Source organism: Wolffia australiana, chromosome 9, assembly GCF_029677425.1.
Source record: "Wolffia australiana isolate 7733 chromosome 9, ASM2967742v1".
In the NCBI taxonomy this organism is placed as follows: domain Eukaryota; kingdom Viridiplantae; phylum Streptophyta; class Magnoliopsida; order Alismatales; family Araceae; genus Wolffia; species Wolffia australiana.
Genome location: NC_135843.1, coordinates 8758354 through 8773771, shown reverse-complemented (window position 1 = coordinate 8773771; position 15418 = coordinate 8758354). Strand labels below are relative to the sequence as shown.

The 15418-nt window shown below is 38.1% G+C and overlaps 1 protein-coding gene across 2 annotated transcripts; it reads left to right on the top strand.

The window, feature by feature from the left end:
* The first annotated feature begins 2355 nt into the window (after positions 1-2355).
* On the top strand, positions 2356-9825 carry CUL4 (cullin4). 2 transcript variants are annotated; one of them, XM_078580728.1, is made up of 18 exons: positions 2356-2437; positions 2602-2885; positions 3285-3400; positions 3506-3852; positions 4403-4583; positions 4688-4810; positions 4899-5186; positions 5661-5786; positions 5873-5974; positions 6068-6121; positions 6665-6771; positions 6886-6946; positions 7036-7167; positions 7277-7414; positions 8001-8081; positions 8177-8257; positions 9331-9411; positions 9483-9825. In XM_078580728.1, the coding sequence occupies exons 2-18, from the start codon at positions 2636-2638 to the stop codon at positions 9594-9596; spliced, it is 2382 nt and encodes a 793-aa protein (XP_078436854.1). In that variant the 5' UTR covers positions 2356-2437; positions 2602-2635; the 3' UTR covers positions 9597-9825. The 2 variants fall into 2 exon arrangements, with proteins under 2 accessions (XP_078436854.1, XP_078436853.1); XM_078580727.1 differs by having other exon boundaries at positions 2366-2885.
* Positions 9826-15418: the final 5593 nt, after the last annotated feature.

Sequence of the window (15418 nt, the reverse complement as noted above, 5' to 3'; positions counted from 1 at the left end):
CTTTTGAGAATGGGCTCATTTCCAAGGCTTCAATAAGGCCCTATTTGGTTTCTCTCCTCTTGCTGGAGTTGCCCCACCCCATCTCGACCCATCTTCTCCCATCCAATTCTATCTTGGGCCTTCTTTCTATTTCTTTCGAATCTTATCCTGTCCATAAAAGTGATATAAAAAATCAATAAATTTAAATAATATACTTAATTTTCCTATTTTCTGAGGTCTAAATAAGGCCCAATTCAAAGGGCTCTCCTCTTTAAGGAGTCCTCCTTGGGGGTCCCATTCCTGACTACACCGGGGCCCCACTTACTATTAATTTTCCCTCAATTTTTTAATTTTATCCTATCTCATAAAAATGATTTAAAAAATTAACAGCCTTTCATTATAGGTTTAATAGGCTAATTTCCAATGCCCACATGAGGCTCAATTTTATTTCTCTACTTTCTCCTGAATTGTCCCACCCCATCTCGTCCTGTCCCATCTCGTCCCATTCTATGTGGGGCCCACTTTTGGCCAATTTCCCTCTATTTTTTGGAATTTTATCCTGTCCATAAAAATGTAATAAAAATCAACAAAATTTAACAATAGGCATAATGGGCTTATCTTGAAGGCCCAAATACAACCTGGCCCAGCCCAATTTGATTGCTCTCCTCTCCCTCAAGTCAACTTAGTATACCCAAGGCCCACTTTCTGCCAATTTCCCTCCCTGTTTTTGGAATTTTATCCTGTCCATGTAAAATGTTATAAAAATCAACAAATTTTAATAATAAGCCAAATGGAACCCGGCCCAGCCCAGTTTGATGGGCTTATCTCGTCAACCTAATGTACATGTGGCCCACTTTTTGCTAATTTCCATCTATTTTTTGGAATTTTATCCTACCTAAAAAATGTTATAACAAATTAACAAACTTTAATAAAAGGTTCAATGGGCTAATCTCGGAGGCCCAAATAAAGCCCAATTCGATGGCTCTTCTCTCTCCAGAGTTGTCTCGCCCCATTCACCCCAGTCTCATTCTACCTGAGGTTCACTTTCTGCCAATTCCCCTCTATTTTTGGAATTTAATCCTACCCATAAAAATGTCATTAAAAAATGGAAAACTTTGATGATACACTTACTAGGCTTATTTTAGAGGCCCAAATAAGGCCCAATTCGACAGCTCCTCACTCCAGAGTCTTCCCATCCAATTCCGTCCCGTCCTGTCCTGTCCCATTCCGCCTGGGGTCCAATTTCTGCCAATTTCCCCTCTATTTTTTCAGAATTTATCATGTCCATAAAAATGGTACAAAAAATGGACAAAACTTAATAATACGCTTTATGTGCTTATTTTATAGGCTCAAACTAGGCCCAATTCGAAGGCTCTCCTCTCTCCAGACTCATCTCACCCCATTCTGTCCCGTCCTATTCTGCCAATTTCTGCCCATTTTCCCCTTATCTTTTTCGTAATTTATCCAATCCATAAAATAGTACAAAAATGAACAACCTTTAATAATACGCTCAATGAGTTATTTTAGAGGCCCAAATAAGGCTCAATTTGACTGCTGTTCTCTCTCCTCAGTCTTTTCATCCAATTCCATCCCATCCGGGCCCATTCTACCTAGGCCCACTTTCTGTCGATTTCCCTCTATTTTTTTAGGAATGTTATCCTATCCATAAAAATGATATTACAAATGATCAAACTTTTACAGTACGTTTAGTGGGCTTATTTATAGGCCCAAATAAGGCCCAATACGATGGCTCTTCTCTCCGGAGTATTCCCACCCAATTCCGTCCCATCCAGTTCCGTCCCCTTCCAATCCACCTGGGCCTACTTTCAGCCAACTTCCCTTTACTGTATCGGAATTTCATCCTACCCATAAAATTCACATAAAAAATGAAAAAAAACTTTAACAATACACTTAGTGGGCTTATTTAGAGGCCCAGGTAAGGCCCAATTTGATGAATGTTCTCTCTCCCGAGTCTTCCCAGCCAATTCCATCCCATCCCATTCCGTCTCGTCCCGTTCTACATGGGGTCGTGGGCATTATTTTCAGCCAATTTCCCTATTTTTCCCGAATTTTATCCTATCCATAATAAATGTTATGAAAGATAAAAAAACTTTAACAGTACGCTTTCTCGGCTTCTTTAGAGGCCCAAATAAGGCCCAATTCGAGCAGTTGATTGCACTCCTGAGTTGTCCTATCCAATTCCGTCCCGTCCCGTCCCAATCTACCTGAGGCTCACATTCCACCAACTGCCCTCTATTTTAATTGGAATTTCATCCTATCCGTAAAAATTGCATAAAAAATAGAAAAACTTTAAAAACACGCTTACTGGGCTCATTTAAAGGCCCAAATAAGGCCCAATTGGACGGCTCGCCTCTCTCGTGGGTAGTCTTCCTCTAAGCCGAGGTCGGCCGCCCTCTCCCAGGGAAAACCCGCTCCGTCCTTCGTCAACCTCTCGCCGGTACTCTTCTTCCTCAAGCTCGCGCCTTGCTCTTCCCTTCCCCCTTCGATTCCTCCCCCAATCCTTCTCCCACCAGTTAGACGGGCTTCGATGCGCTCCTCTTGATCTCCCCCTTAATTGATGACTCACCCTAAGCGGCCCCTGCGCACCACCACTTCTTCCAGGAACGGCGCAAGCTCCGACCAATCCTCGCCTGCGATGAAGAAGTCCAAGGCTTGTGCCCTAGAGAAGAATGGGCTTCACCAGCTTCAGCAGGCCCTGCTCGATGAAGGCAACGCCGCGGGTTCTGCCGCCATGGATGATGAATCTGTGCTCATTCAGTCTGCCTCCGTCGATGGCATCGGTTCTCCTTTGGTCTCTGTCGGGGCCGCCGCGAATCTTTCTAGGAAGAAGGCCGTTCCGCCGCAGCCTGCTGCGAAGAAGCAGCTTGTGATTAAACTCAACAAAGGTGAATTTGGTCGCGTTTAGTGGTGATCTTTGCTTTCAGTGGGTGCCCTTGAATTCTGCCCCTTGGTCGTTTTCTAGGGACAATATGAACTGATGGGCTGCTCAAAAAAGTTTTTTTTCAGAGGAATTGGTGGATTTTTCCGTGGTCTGGCGTTTGAGTTCTTGTCTTTGTTGGAAAATGGGTTGAGGAAGGGAAAATTTTGAGTTTGATGGCCTTTCCCCGTGTTGTTTATCTTACCCAAACCATTCTCCATGGGGTCAATGAGAAACTTTCCGAGACTTTGGTTATGACAATGATTTATGATTTTCTGGATATTCTGTTGTCTGTAATACGGATGGGTTTTTATTGTTCAGCATTTTTATGGAATTGAGTTTTTTATGTGGGTTGCTACTTCTTTAGGCAAACCTAAAATACCTGCCAATTTCGAAGAGGAGACCTGGGAAAAATTAAAGTCAGCTATAACTGCCATATTTCTGAAGAAGCCCGACTCCTGTGATTTGGAAAAACTCTATCAGGTTAAAATCCAAGTTTTTCTTATTTTGCTTACCATTTAATTTCAAAAATTGTAATTTTGTGCAATGCGAGGTCACCTAAACCTTAACCCTTCATGTTGCTTCCAGGCGGTCAGTGATCTTTGTCTTCATCGGATGGGAGGAAACCTTTATCAACGCATTCAGAGAGAGTGTGAAGCCCACATTTCTGCAGCGTTGAACTCCTTAGTTGGACAGAGCCCTGACTTGGTGGTATTCCTATCTTTGGTGGAGAGATGTTGGCAAGACTTTTGTGATCAAATGCTTATGATTCGTGGTATAGCATTATACCTTGACAGAACGTACGTTAAACAAACTCCAAATACTCGATCCTTGTGGGACATGGGATTGCTGCTCTTTCGCAAACACCTTGCACTTTTCACTGAAGTAGAGCATAAAACCGTCACCGGGCTTCTCAGATTGATTGAAAAAGAGAGGTACCTGAGCCTTATTCTCTTTTCATCTCTTCTTCTTTGAACTGAGAGATTGAGAAATTTCATTTCTTACCTTGTTTCTCTGATTACTTTTGTCAGTATCGACTATTGTTTTAACAACATTAGATTCCGTTTATGTCAAAAAGTATCATTACTCACTCAATTCTTGCGCTGGTTATCATGTCTATGTTTTTATTTTTGATTAATCTTCTTTGGTTTCCCCCGTAATGCCAAGGCCACGAATCACCCATTGGAAACATAGTTTAGGTTGAAAAAAGGATCATATCTAATTTTTATTCAAGAGATCTGCCACAATTGTCTCACATGAGGAAACTTTACTACTATTTGATTCTCTTAGGAAATAGTACGCGCACAAGCACACCTGCGTCCTATTATATTTTGTACGTCACGTGTCTGTGCACATGGTACTTCGTAACATATACTTCCACTAGAGGACTGGATTAATGTGTTGGGGAAATAATCTGGTTTTGCCTTCTGACATTACACATTCATCTTCACTTATGTGCTTATTTGGTGTTGGGATGGGTGACAGATCAGGTGAAACAATCAACAGAGCACTTCTCAATCATCTGCTAAAGATGTTTACAGCCATTGGGATCTACGCAGAGAAGTTTGAGAAACCATTTCTCGAATCTACTTCAGAATTTTATGCATCTGAAGGTGTTAAGTACATGCAAGAGTCGGATGTTCCTGACTACTTGAAACATGTAGAGGTATATTTTGTTATCTTTATTACCGTTAAATGTTTTTCTTCATTCGCTTTCTTTGTTTTATGTACATTTTTACTCCTGATTTTCAATGAATTATCTTGACGCAGACGAGGTTACTTGAGGAACATGAAAGATGCTTGCTTTACCTGGATGCTAGTACCGGGAAACCGCTCGTGGCTACAGTCGAGAGGCAACTTCTTAACTGTCACGTTTCTGCAATTCTAGATAAGGTATGAGATCTGACACTCTGCAGTCTTATCTCGGTCCAAAGGCATTTGTTTTTTCTTTGACTATTCCATCTATTTTTTATTGAAATAGGGATTTACTCTGCTTATGAGTGGTAGCCGCGTTGGAGACCTGAAACGGATGTATAACCTGTTCCAACGGGTCAATTCCTTGGAATTGTTAAGACAAGCCCTAAGCACATACATACGTGGAAGTGGACAAGGAATCATCATGGATGAAGAGAAAGATAAAGACCTGGTTTCCTGCCTCCTTGATTTCAAGGGCTCTGTGGATACCATTTGGGAGGAAGCTTTTTTCAGGAACGAGTCTTTTGCCAACACAATTAAGGATGCCTTTGAACACCTCGTCAATCTCCGTCAAGTAAGACTTATTTATCTTTTCCATATTTCCTGAGGCAATTTATTCTAGCTTTCCCGTCATAGTTATCATTGGTGGGAAACTTGATTAAGGACAGTGAATTGATGTTTACGGTGATTTTGTTAAACCTTGTTTCAGAATATTATCCACATATTTTGTTAAATCTTGTGTTTGGAGCTGATTTTTTGGTCACCTGAATATTTGTTTCTGTTTCTTCATCTGTTGTGCACAATTACTTGTAGAGTCGCTGTGATTGATGATAAGAAGATAATTACTCATTGTCAACGTCATTTTTTTCCACTTAGATGACAATTACGGTTTTGACATCATCACCCCCCATTTTCTGTGAATATTTGATTGATGCTGATGATGCCTTGTCATCGTCAGAGAATCCTAACTATTTTACTGATCATACATTTATTTATGTTTATGGATTCTGATTTAACTAAGATGGGTTCTTTTCATTTCCTAAATCAGAATCGGCCAGCTGAACTGATAGCTAAGTTTCTCGATGAGAAGCTTCGGGCTGGTAACAAGGGAACATCTGAAGAAGAATTGGAAGGAACTCTGGATAAAGTGCTTGTTTTATTCAGATTTATTCAGGTAAGTTGCCACAGCTCTCTTAAAAAGGAGTATTTCTTCCAACCATTATTTATTTCTCGTGCTCTCTGTTTGGCCCTGTCTTGCAGGGGAAAGACGTCTTTGAGGCATTCTATAAGAAGGATCTTGCTAAACGGCTACTGCTAGGTAAGAGCGCCTCCATTGATGCTGAGAAATCAATGATATCAAAGGTACCGTAAATTTCGATTATCTAGCTTGAATTTATCATCCGGTAAACTTCATTTTTGAATTTCGTGATGAATAATCTTTATTTCTCATTTCAGCTAAAAGCAGAGTGCGGGAGCCAGTTTACAAACAAGTTAGAAGGAATGTTTAAGGTTCAGTTTCTATGAGACACTTATGTTTTTGGTATCGCCTTTCAAATATCTTACAAGTGGCATCATAAAAACTTTGAAATCACAAGTTTTATCTTCATGGGGTGTTCACTCCAATCACTGGAAACACTTGATATGTTAAACTGAGGCTTGCCATCCAGGACATACTAGTTATCATCATCGTCACCATCACTAGTATGTGCAATTATGATGATCGCTTCAGAATGGTCATCCTGACCGCAGATGATTGATCATGACAACGACAACTTCATCATCATCAGTGGCTGCCTGGTACAGATGAATTTAAAGGATGATGACGACCGGCCTATGTAATTGAGGATGGTGAACCTATATTAAACAAGGGTCAGATGGATGTCTGGATCAATTCGATGGGGAATATGGAAAAAGAATCTATCTACAATGCATATTAGACTTTACTTTTGGTCAGAAATATTTCCTTTTGGAACTCTCTTTTATGGTTATAATGTTGTCCGTCCTTCCTCTTTTTGACGAAATATCCTAAAATATTTGGTGAATGCTTTGTAGGATATTGAGTTATCGAAAGAAATAAATGATTCTTTCAAGCAATCTTCTCAAGCGAGGACAAAACTTCCGTCTGGAATTGAGATGAGTGTACATGTTTTGACGACTGGGTAAGCATTTTAGGCGCTATATTACTTCTTTATTTCCCGTCCCAGGCTATACTGAGCCGGATGTTTGACCCAATATCATTACTTTCTTTACTCATCACCAAGAGCTTTTGGCAGGTACTGGCCCACATACCCACCTATGGACGTCAGGCTACCTCATGAACTTAACGTTTACCAGGTCGGTCCGAAGATAATGTTCTATGTTTTCCTGTTACCATAGTTTTATTTGCTTAACGTGGCCTCTTTAAAAAATGACCATGGATTCAGGATATTTTCAAAGAGTTTTACTTAAGCAAGCACAGCGGTAGACGATTGATGTGGCAGAACTCTTTGGGCCACTGTGTTCTCAAGGGACATTTCCCCAAGGGCAAAAAGGAATTGGCTGTCTCTCTATTTCAGGTAAAACCCAGGAAGCAGGGGCAATTACATGGAATTGTTTCCTTTTTTTTCCTTTCTTTCTCCTTTGGTGTGTTGTTATTGAAGCGAGGTGTGTCCCTGCTGGTGGCAGACGGTGGTCTTGATGCTGTTCAACGACTCCCAGAAGCTTGTTTTCCAGGACATCAAGGATTCGACCGGGATAGAGGATAAGGAGCTGCGCCGGACCCTTCAGTCTCTTGCATGTGGCAAAGTTCGCGTGCTTCAGAAGGTTGGGATCGGCAATCAGATTGGATCAGATATGTCATATGAATAAGTCAGCCAAGATTATGATTGGATTAATCCTATCGATTGGATTGGGCAAATAAAGATCTGATCAATCCTAAATTCATTCGACCCTAGAACCCCTAGGTAGGGGGGAGTAATTAGATCAGATTGGATTGAAAGAGCTAATTGATTGGGCCTGCTTGTTATAAGATATATCCGATTCGCCAAGCACTAGGTAGGGGTCAACAATCTGATTGGATCAAAATGTTTGACTAATCAGCCTTGATCGTTATTGGTTCAGCCTGATCAAGATCTGATTGATCCAAAAACTAATTGATTGACGGTCAGAAGGTAGGGATCAGCGATTGGATTGGATTGGATCAAAAGGTAGAATCAATTCATGGGCTCTGATTGTGATTAGACAATCCAATCCTGTCGTCCAAATCAGAAATATGGAGATCAGACTGAATCGCTCAATCTGTTCAATCTGATGTAAAACTCCTAATCATGAAGTCCTTATGAAGTCCTTATAATTCCAAGTTCTTTGGAACTTGGAATAGTTGTTACTGTGTGACATTTCTTCTTTGCAGAACCCGAAAGGAAGAGACGTGGAGGATGATGACGAGTTTGTTTTCAACGATGAGTTCAGTGCTCCTCTCTATCGCATCAAGGTGAATAAAAGTGTAGTTAGTAGTTTTGTGTCTTGGCGATAAGTGGGTCCTATTGAAAAAGGAGCTAACCAACCTGGATTTGGGCCTGTTTTCAGATCAATGCTATACAGATGAAGGAGACTGTTGAAGAGAACACCAGCACCACCGAGAGGGTCTTCCAAGATAGGCAATATCAGGTCCCTCTCACTCCCTTGTCCATATAGTATCATTTCATACATGGTATCCAGCGTGTTACGGAAAAAATCATAATCATCAATGTCATCATCCTCCCCTTATTATGGACCTAGAAATCATTATTGCATACCATATATCATCTTCATGGCCTTGATCGTCTCTTATTTTCGTGTGCACCAACCAACATCATCGCAACATTTAATTTAAAAAAAAACATCATTGCAACATGACTGGGACATATTGCAGCAAACATTGTCATTATCTCACAATTGTCATCGTTATTGACATCATCCTCCACTTGTTACTTAATTCGTCATATCCTAGCAAATATGAACATCATCATTGGCGCTTTCATCTCCTTTTTCTCCCCAGAATTATTCATATTGCAGCAAACATTATCATTATGATATTAGAGTAATTATTGTTATCCTCTTGTTGTAGAAAACATCAACATCAGAATCATCATCTTCATTATCATCATCGTCTCTTTATTTACTGTCCGGACTTCCTGCTGTTGCAGCAAACGTTGAAATTGTCATATTACCATCATTGTCATCAACATCATTACCCCATCTTCCTTTTTGTTTTGCCTTATCCTTGCAAATATCACTACCATCATCGTTGTCATCATCCTCTATTTTTTTCCTGTCCAGGCTTCCTCATATTGGAGCAGACATGACTGTTATCGTATCATCATCATCATTATCCGCCCCTTTATTCTTTAAAATAATCCTTCCCTTATTGGCTGCCAAGAATTATTCTTATCCTTGCAATAATCAATGCCATCATCATCATTGGCATCATCATCTCCTTGTTTCCTGTCCAGACTTCCTCATACTGTAACAGATCAACATTATCATATTATCATCATCATTATCATCATCATCCTCCCCTTAATACCCACCATGTATTTGTCATATCCTTGCAAACATCAAAATCATCTTTGGTACTGTCTTCTCCTTATTTCTCACCATACTTGCGCATAATGATGCAAACATCATCTATACTATATCTTATCATCATCATCATCAACCTTGACTTGGCTATGGCCTTGGCAACTTTCCTGACCAATCAGGTGGACGCGGCCATCGTTCGCATAATGAAAACAAGGAAAATCCTCAGCCACACACTCCTGATCACCGAACTTTTCCAACAGGTGGGTCTCCATATCTATTTATTTAATTCCTCATATTTCTAACAGAAAGTGAATTTTATGTCATGTTGCAGCTCAAGTTTCCAATAAAACCGGCTGACATCAAGAAGAGAATCGAGAGCCTCATCGACAGGGAGTACCTTGAGCGGGACAAGAACAACCCTCAGATTTACAATTACCTTGCTTGATCCACTTGACTGCCTTGTTCTTCCTTGTACAGGATCCGGGTATGCAATAGTTTCCTCCTTATTTGTTTTTGCTCTCCACCAGCTCTGTTATTGGGAAACAATGACATCTAGTCCGCAAGGAAGGTGGAGGCTTATCCTTGGTAAAGAACGTACCCACTGTGATTAATGATGTAAGCATCTAAGTTTTTTGTCATGTTCTATGCGAATGGACTGAAAAAGCTTGCAGAGAGGACTTTTACTTTGCGGGAAATACGTTTCTGGCCACTTGTTTCGAAAGCACTGAGCAGGCTGTTTATAAAGGACGGTTATCAAGATCTGTACTATGAGGCAGACATGGTTGTTCTGTTCGTTTGAAACAAACAAAAAATTTGCATAAAAGAACTGCACAGGGCCTTGTTCTTTGTTCTATTCTTTTTTTGTGCAAAAACGAACAAAATTCGCAAATTCGAACAAAATTCGCAAATCCGAACAAAATTCGAACAAATTCGCACAAAGCGAACAATAGAACAGCACACAGGTCTGTGTGATGATCTGTTCGAATTTGATATTGTTCTGTTTGGAAAACCAAACAATTCGCACAAATTCACACAAAAAGGAACCGAACAACCATGTCTACTCTAAGGTAGTGAATCTACCCAATAGATTGGGGATTCCACGTGGGGTTGACTTTGGATCTTAATTCTCCAAATGATTGCACGGTAATCTAGTGATGTAAGTTACATGGTTTGTACCTCTCTAATGGCTCAACAACGGTGGAAAAATAGAACTGTTGGTCACTATCCTCTCTCAATGTAGGTGTCCTCATTGGCATCATTTGGTGTATTCTCTTAAGGTTATACTTATTTAGAGGTAGCGGTGACCTTGAGAATCTTATCCATCTTGATACTTGATTCTATCTTTTCAAATCTCTCTATTTAATAAAACTATGGCAAAAACTGTGAGAAAGTTGCAAAGGCAGATTTTGGGAGGGGTTAGTGTGTTGTGCAAATCCGCTCCAAGTGGGTGAATTTCTAATGGCCTCAAAACTCTGGGGTGGTATGAAAAGCAAATGTGGGTGGAAATCTGAACTGCCCATCACTCCAAATTGACCTGCCACAGGACCCTATTTTGGGGGCAGGTCCCTGGTGAGAGCCTGCTAGTCCTTTTCAGGATAGTGGACAAAGGTTAGGAGAAGGCGCTGGAGTAGGATGTGCCAGGGTGGACTCCGACAATTGAGAAGATGCATCAACCTGAGACGAAGAGAAAGTTCTATCTATTTTCTTTAATGATTCAGTTAAACCAATGATTCGTTATTGGAGCAGATAGCACATTTCATCGGACAGAAGTCTCCTAAAGGTAGAGGGGATCTGATGAGGTGAACATCATTGGCAATATTCCAAAACCAAGTTTCCTCCTGCCCTCAAATGGGGCTGGCTACAACATTTAGAAGGGATTGTAAGAAGATGAAATGACAAAAGTAGCTTTAAGGATTGGGGTTTCTGTCAGTCCCCCGTGTTCCTGCTGATGACCTTTATTGACTAGGATTAATGTCAAAAAAATGTTTGAGGCAGGATCTAAACTCCTGATTGCAGATAACACCACTCATCTACATGACTCACACATTCATAATTATTACATTTTTATTAAATAACTGATCAAAAACTGCCCATGTCCTCTGGCCCAGCCTCTGGGCAGTGCCAGGGGATGCTCTTTGGCCTGGGTGGAGAGCAGTTCAAAAATTAAAACTGCACTGTGCAACGTCTGCACAAGCACCCATGAATCGTGGTTGGACAATTCTTAGGAGATTGGTGCGGCAGAAAATGGTCTTGTCACATTACTTTCAAGATTTATTTAATGGTTGATTGGTCCTTTTTAAAGATGATCTTCCAAGAAGAAACAAATTTCAGGATCTGAACGGATTTGATGACATAATTACACCCACACATCCTGTCAAGATAACTTACAGAGTTCCTTGTTGTCCACTAAGAGTAATCTAGTAGAGGATCGAAGACCTGTTTTGACAACAAATATTCATTCATATGATGCCATTAGTGCATATCATGTTAGTCAAACAAGTGATTTATATAACATAATTATATATTATCTCAAGAAAAACAATTGAGTAGATTTGGTTACCTTCAATCCAGGAAATTAAAATAGTATAATATCTTTGAGATAAATGTAACATATCTTTTTGGTATGTTGTTTAGCTGGGAATAGCCTACATTACACGGTCTCTTGCCTCTGATAAATTTTCCCTACTATCATGCTGTAAACAGGGCTCATCATATGAGGACTTTGTCACCATCTATCATTAAAATGTTAATAAGGCTCATCTAGGAAATATTGAACAACATCATGAATGATATTTATGAAGAAATTTTTCTTGCTCATCAAATAATATAAATCTAAAATCAGGAGATAAAGAAATATGAACTGATTATTACTCTTTGAGTGAACTTATATTGCTATACATAAATCCTCAAGTGTTTCATCCTACATTACTTATTCGAATGTGTAGGGATGAACTTATATCATCAGTGCACGTGAAATGTTTAGAGTTATTGTTCTAAACCACAAAAAAAACAATGCAAAAAGTAGGACCGTTATGTCTAAATTATTAGAATTATTCAACACTAACCCAGTGCAATATATCTGATATCCAGGAAAAAACTGTGGGGATGTGGCACTTTTTGAATGTGAAATGCCTGATGCCAACCATAATTATTCATGATATTTGGATTGTACCAGAAGAACATATAAAATAGCATCCTCATTATCACTGGATTGTACCAGAAGAACATATAAAATAACATCCACATTATCACTGATCATAACAGGCACATGAATCATTGTCAATCATGAAAAGGCCATGCGCCATCATTCGAAGTAAAAGAATGTCCCGATTGCAAATTCACAAGGACTGTATTATAGCCCCATCATTATTAATGCATAACACTTCATTTAAATGATGACAATACTTTTAAATAACTTCCTGTACATTAAATCTCAACTTTAGGTAAACTACATATTTCCATAATTTCAACATTTAGAAATGAGCTGATTATTTCAAATAAAAAGTAACATGATCAAAGAGCCATAACAATCAATATTGATTATGAAACTTTAAGTGTGAGAAAGTGATTTAAAATAGAAGTTTTTACCATTATTCTAGTCAATAAATTTAGGGTAGCTCAACTCACAGTTAAAAAAAGATACACATTTATTTTATCTATAGATCTCAAGCCATCAGGAAATAAATAATTTTGGAATGATATGTAGTAAGTATATTTAGACAGCAAGTTTTGATAGTAACCAGATCAAAGCTTTAGTTTTGGATACTGGTGTTCTGGGCAGAATTAATATACATTAATGCTGAAATTTCTGTATCATTTTAATCTTATTACTTGTATGAATGACATATTTCATGATAAAGAAAATTATTCAATTTAGAATTAAACATAATATTTCAAGAAAATGATTATACCTCATCCTATTTCAGTCTTCGATTGTTAATAAAATGTTTCAGATCCAATCAACAACATTTATATCTTATATCAAACCTTTATTGTTTATAATTCTCATCAATGAATATAAGTTAATAAATATGGCAGCTAAAGTACATTTTTTTAAAATCCCACTGGCTGCCAATAAAGGGAGCTTTACTATCTCTCGACACATTTTCCCATTTATGTGTTTCATCTCAACCCCAGTCAAACAGGAAACACTCCATGATATATATAATATATATTTATATCTATATCAAATTGATAAACTATTTTGATACCAAAAGTTTGTATGAGTTAGTTCAGTAACGAGGAGTAATTTTTCCCTTAATGAAGCCATTTAGAGGACGTAAATGACTCATAATGTCGAAAATATTTTAAAAGAGTATTGATAAATATAGTATATATTTAAAATTTGTAAAATATTTACTCTCTTCCATCCATGTTAACCACTAAGGCAGCAGGGATGACGTTTATACAGAAGAAGAAATAATGCAAAATAATGGAGTCATAATGATTTATATCTCTCGTTAAGATATACAAAGAGTCATATAGTCATCACCTTGCCTAGTTATTGGCCACCAATTATATTTTATGGATGTGAAATTTAGAACAAAATATTTGAAAAAAATAGAATGAAAAATGGAGGGATGTATTTCATAATACCATTTATAAGTAAATTGTTTTGTTTGATTTTTTAACTAGGTATTCAGAAAATATCTATCAAAATTTTAAATTTTTAGCATGGAGACGTTTTCATAAAAAAATAAAGAATTTGAGGAATATATGATGAGTGAGTATATTTTAAAGAGATATTTATTTTAATTAGGCGCCTTCGAAAAACTTTAATAAATATCATAAGTTTGAGTTCATATAGATATTTTGGTAATAAAATAAATTAATATTGATGTTGGGAAAGGGGCCGTGATTGAGAGATATATTATGAATTAACAGAGAAAATGGTAAAAATTTAAAAATCATGTATAAAGGCCAGAGAGTTTATGAGGATAATGGATTTTGGAAAAACTAATTTGATTTAAAGTGCACTGATTTAATTATTTGTTTTGGTTTGTCTACTTAAAATTTTATGAGGAATTTGAAGAAGGATTTTTTTAATGGCAGGCGTGAACACCTTGGGGGGAGGTTGGGATGTATTTTCTCGAATTGTAAATATGATCAATTATGACTATTTACATTGTACACTATGCATATAATGGATAATGTGGCGGTGAAGCCAACCAAACTTATATGCGATGTTTAAGTTTATTTAAATACATTTGTATTCATTAATATTGTCTTGTGATAATTCTAATGAATTCCTTGAATACACGTAATGAGACAATGAATAATGATGATATCATAATACAGTGATTACTATCCTATACATATGAATTTGATAAACTCAAAATTAGGGTAAAAATTATGTTGTTGAGACTTTGAGTTTAATCAATAAAATTTAAGCTAGTGACGAGTAAGAATTGTCTCTAGTGGAGAGTTACTAACGAATATTAGTGAATGTATGACCCTAATTGGGTGAAGCATGAAGATCAGAAGAGTTATGTGTACCGTAGTGAATATGTGATGAGGGCGGACAATACGATGAGAAATGTCTAGTTAGAGTTTTACAAATTAGGGATTAAGATATATAATAATGGAAAGTGAGACAGGATCGTAACAATGGCGTGGTAGGTGGCATAAACACGAGTGGATACTGTGATAAAGATAGTGAGAATGAGGTTGAACAATGATAGAAATGAGAGGTGTACTGATATGTGTTTGTTTAAATAGGAAGGAGAGAGAGGTATGACAAGATCGCCATGGAGTAGGGAGCATGTGAACTAAAGGTTACGATGAGGATGGACACGGGACAATGATGGAGTGGATGGAGGATGGTAATGGATGAAGATATAGATTGCAAATATGGTTAAACTTACTAAATGTGTTAGAGATGATTCAATGTAAATCGAAAGGCTATCCTTAGATCCCTATATTCTGTTAGGATCATGTCATCTTCTTGCTTCAGATCAACCTTCCCACTTCTCTGAACCTCTCCAAGCGTTAGAGACACAAAGGAACACTTGATGGACCTTCAAAACTTCAATTTCTTTTAGTCAGCCTCTCTAGGAGGAAGTGAGCTTAAAGATGTTTTTTACGGGAGTTCAATTTATAGATCCAACAAAATGGATGATAGTGGACAAAAAGATGAAGATGCCCTCAAAATTTTGTCTCGATCTAAGTTCTGGATTTTCGGATATCGAGCCTTGAAGTTGGATGATTTCTAGCCGTCGATTTAATTCAAATATTTCTCTCTCCTCATCCTCGTCAGTGCCATCACGT

Bases quoted from the DNA above. Each gene is read 5' to 3' on its own strand.
- CUL4 (XM_078580727.1), top strand. From the start codon at position 2,558: ATGACTCACCCTAAGCGGCCCCTGCGCACCACCACTTCTTCCAGGAAC. The intron at 4,584-4,687 runs GTATATTTTGTT...ATCTTGACGCAG, and splicing joins ACTACTTGAAACATGTAGAG to ACGAGGTTACTTGAGGAACA. The intron at 6,122-6,664 runs GTTCAGTTTCTA...AATGCTTTGTAG, and splicing joins AGTTAGAAGGAATGTTTAAG to GATATTGAGTTATCGAAAGA.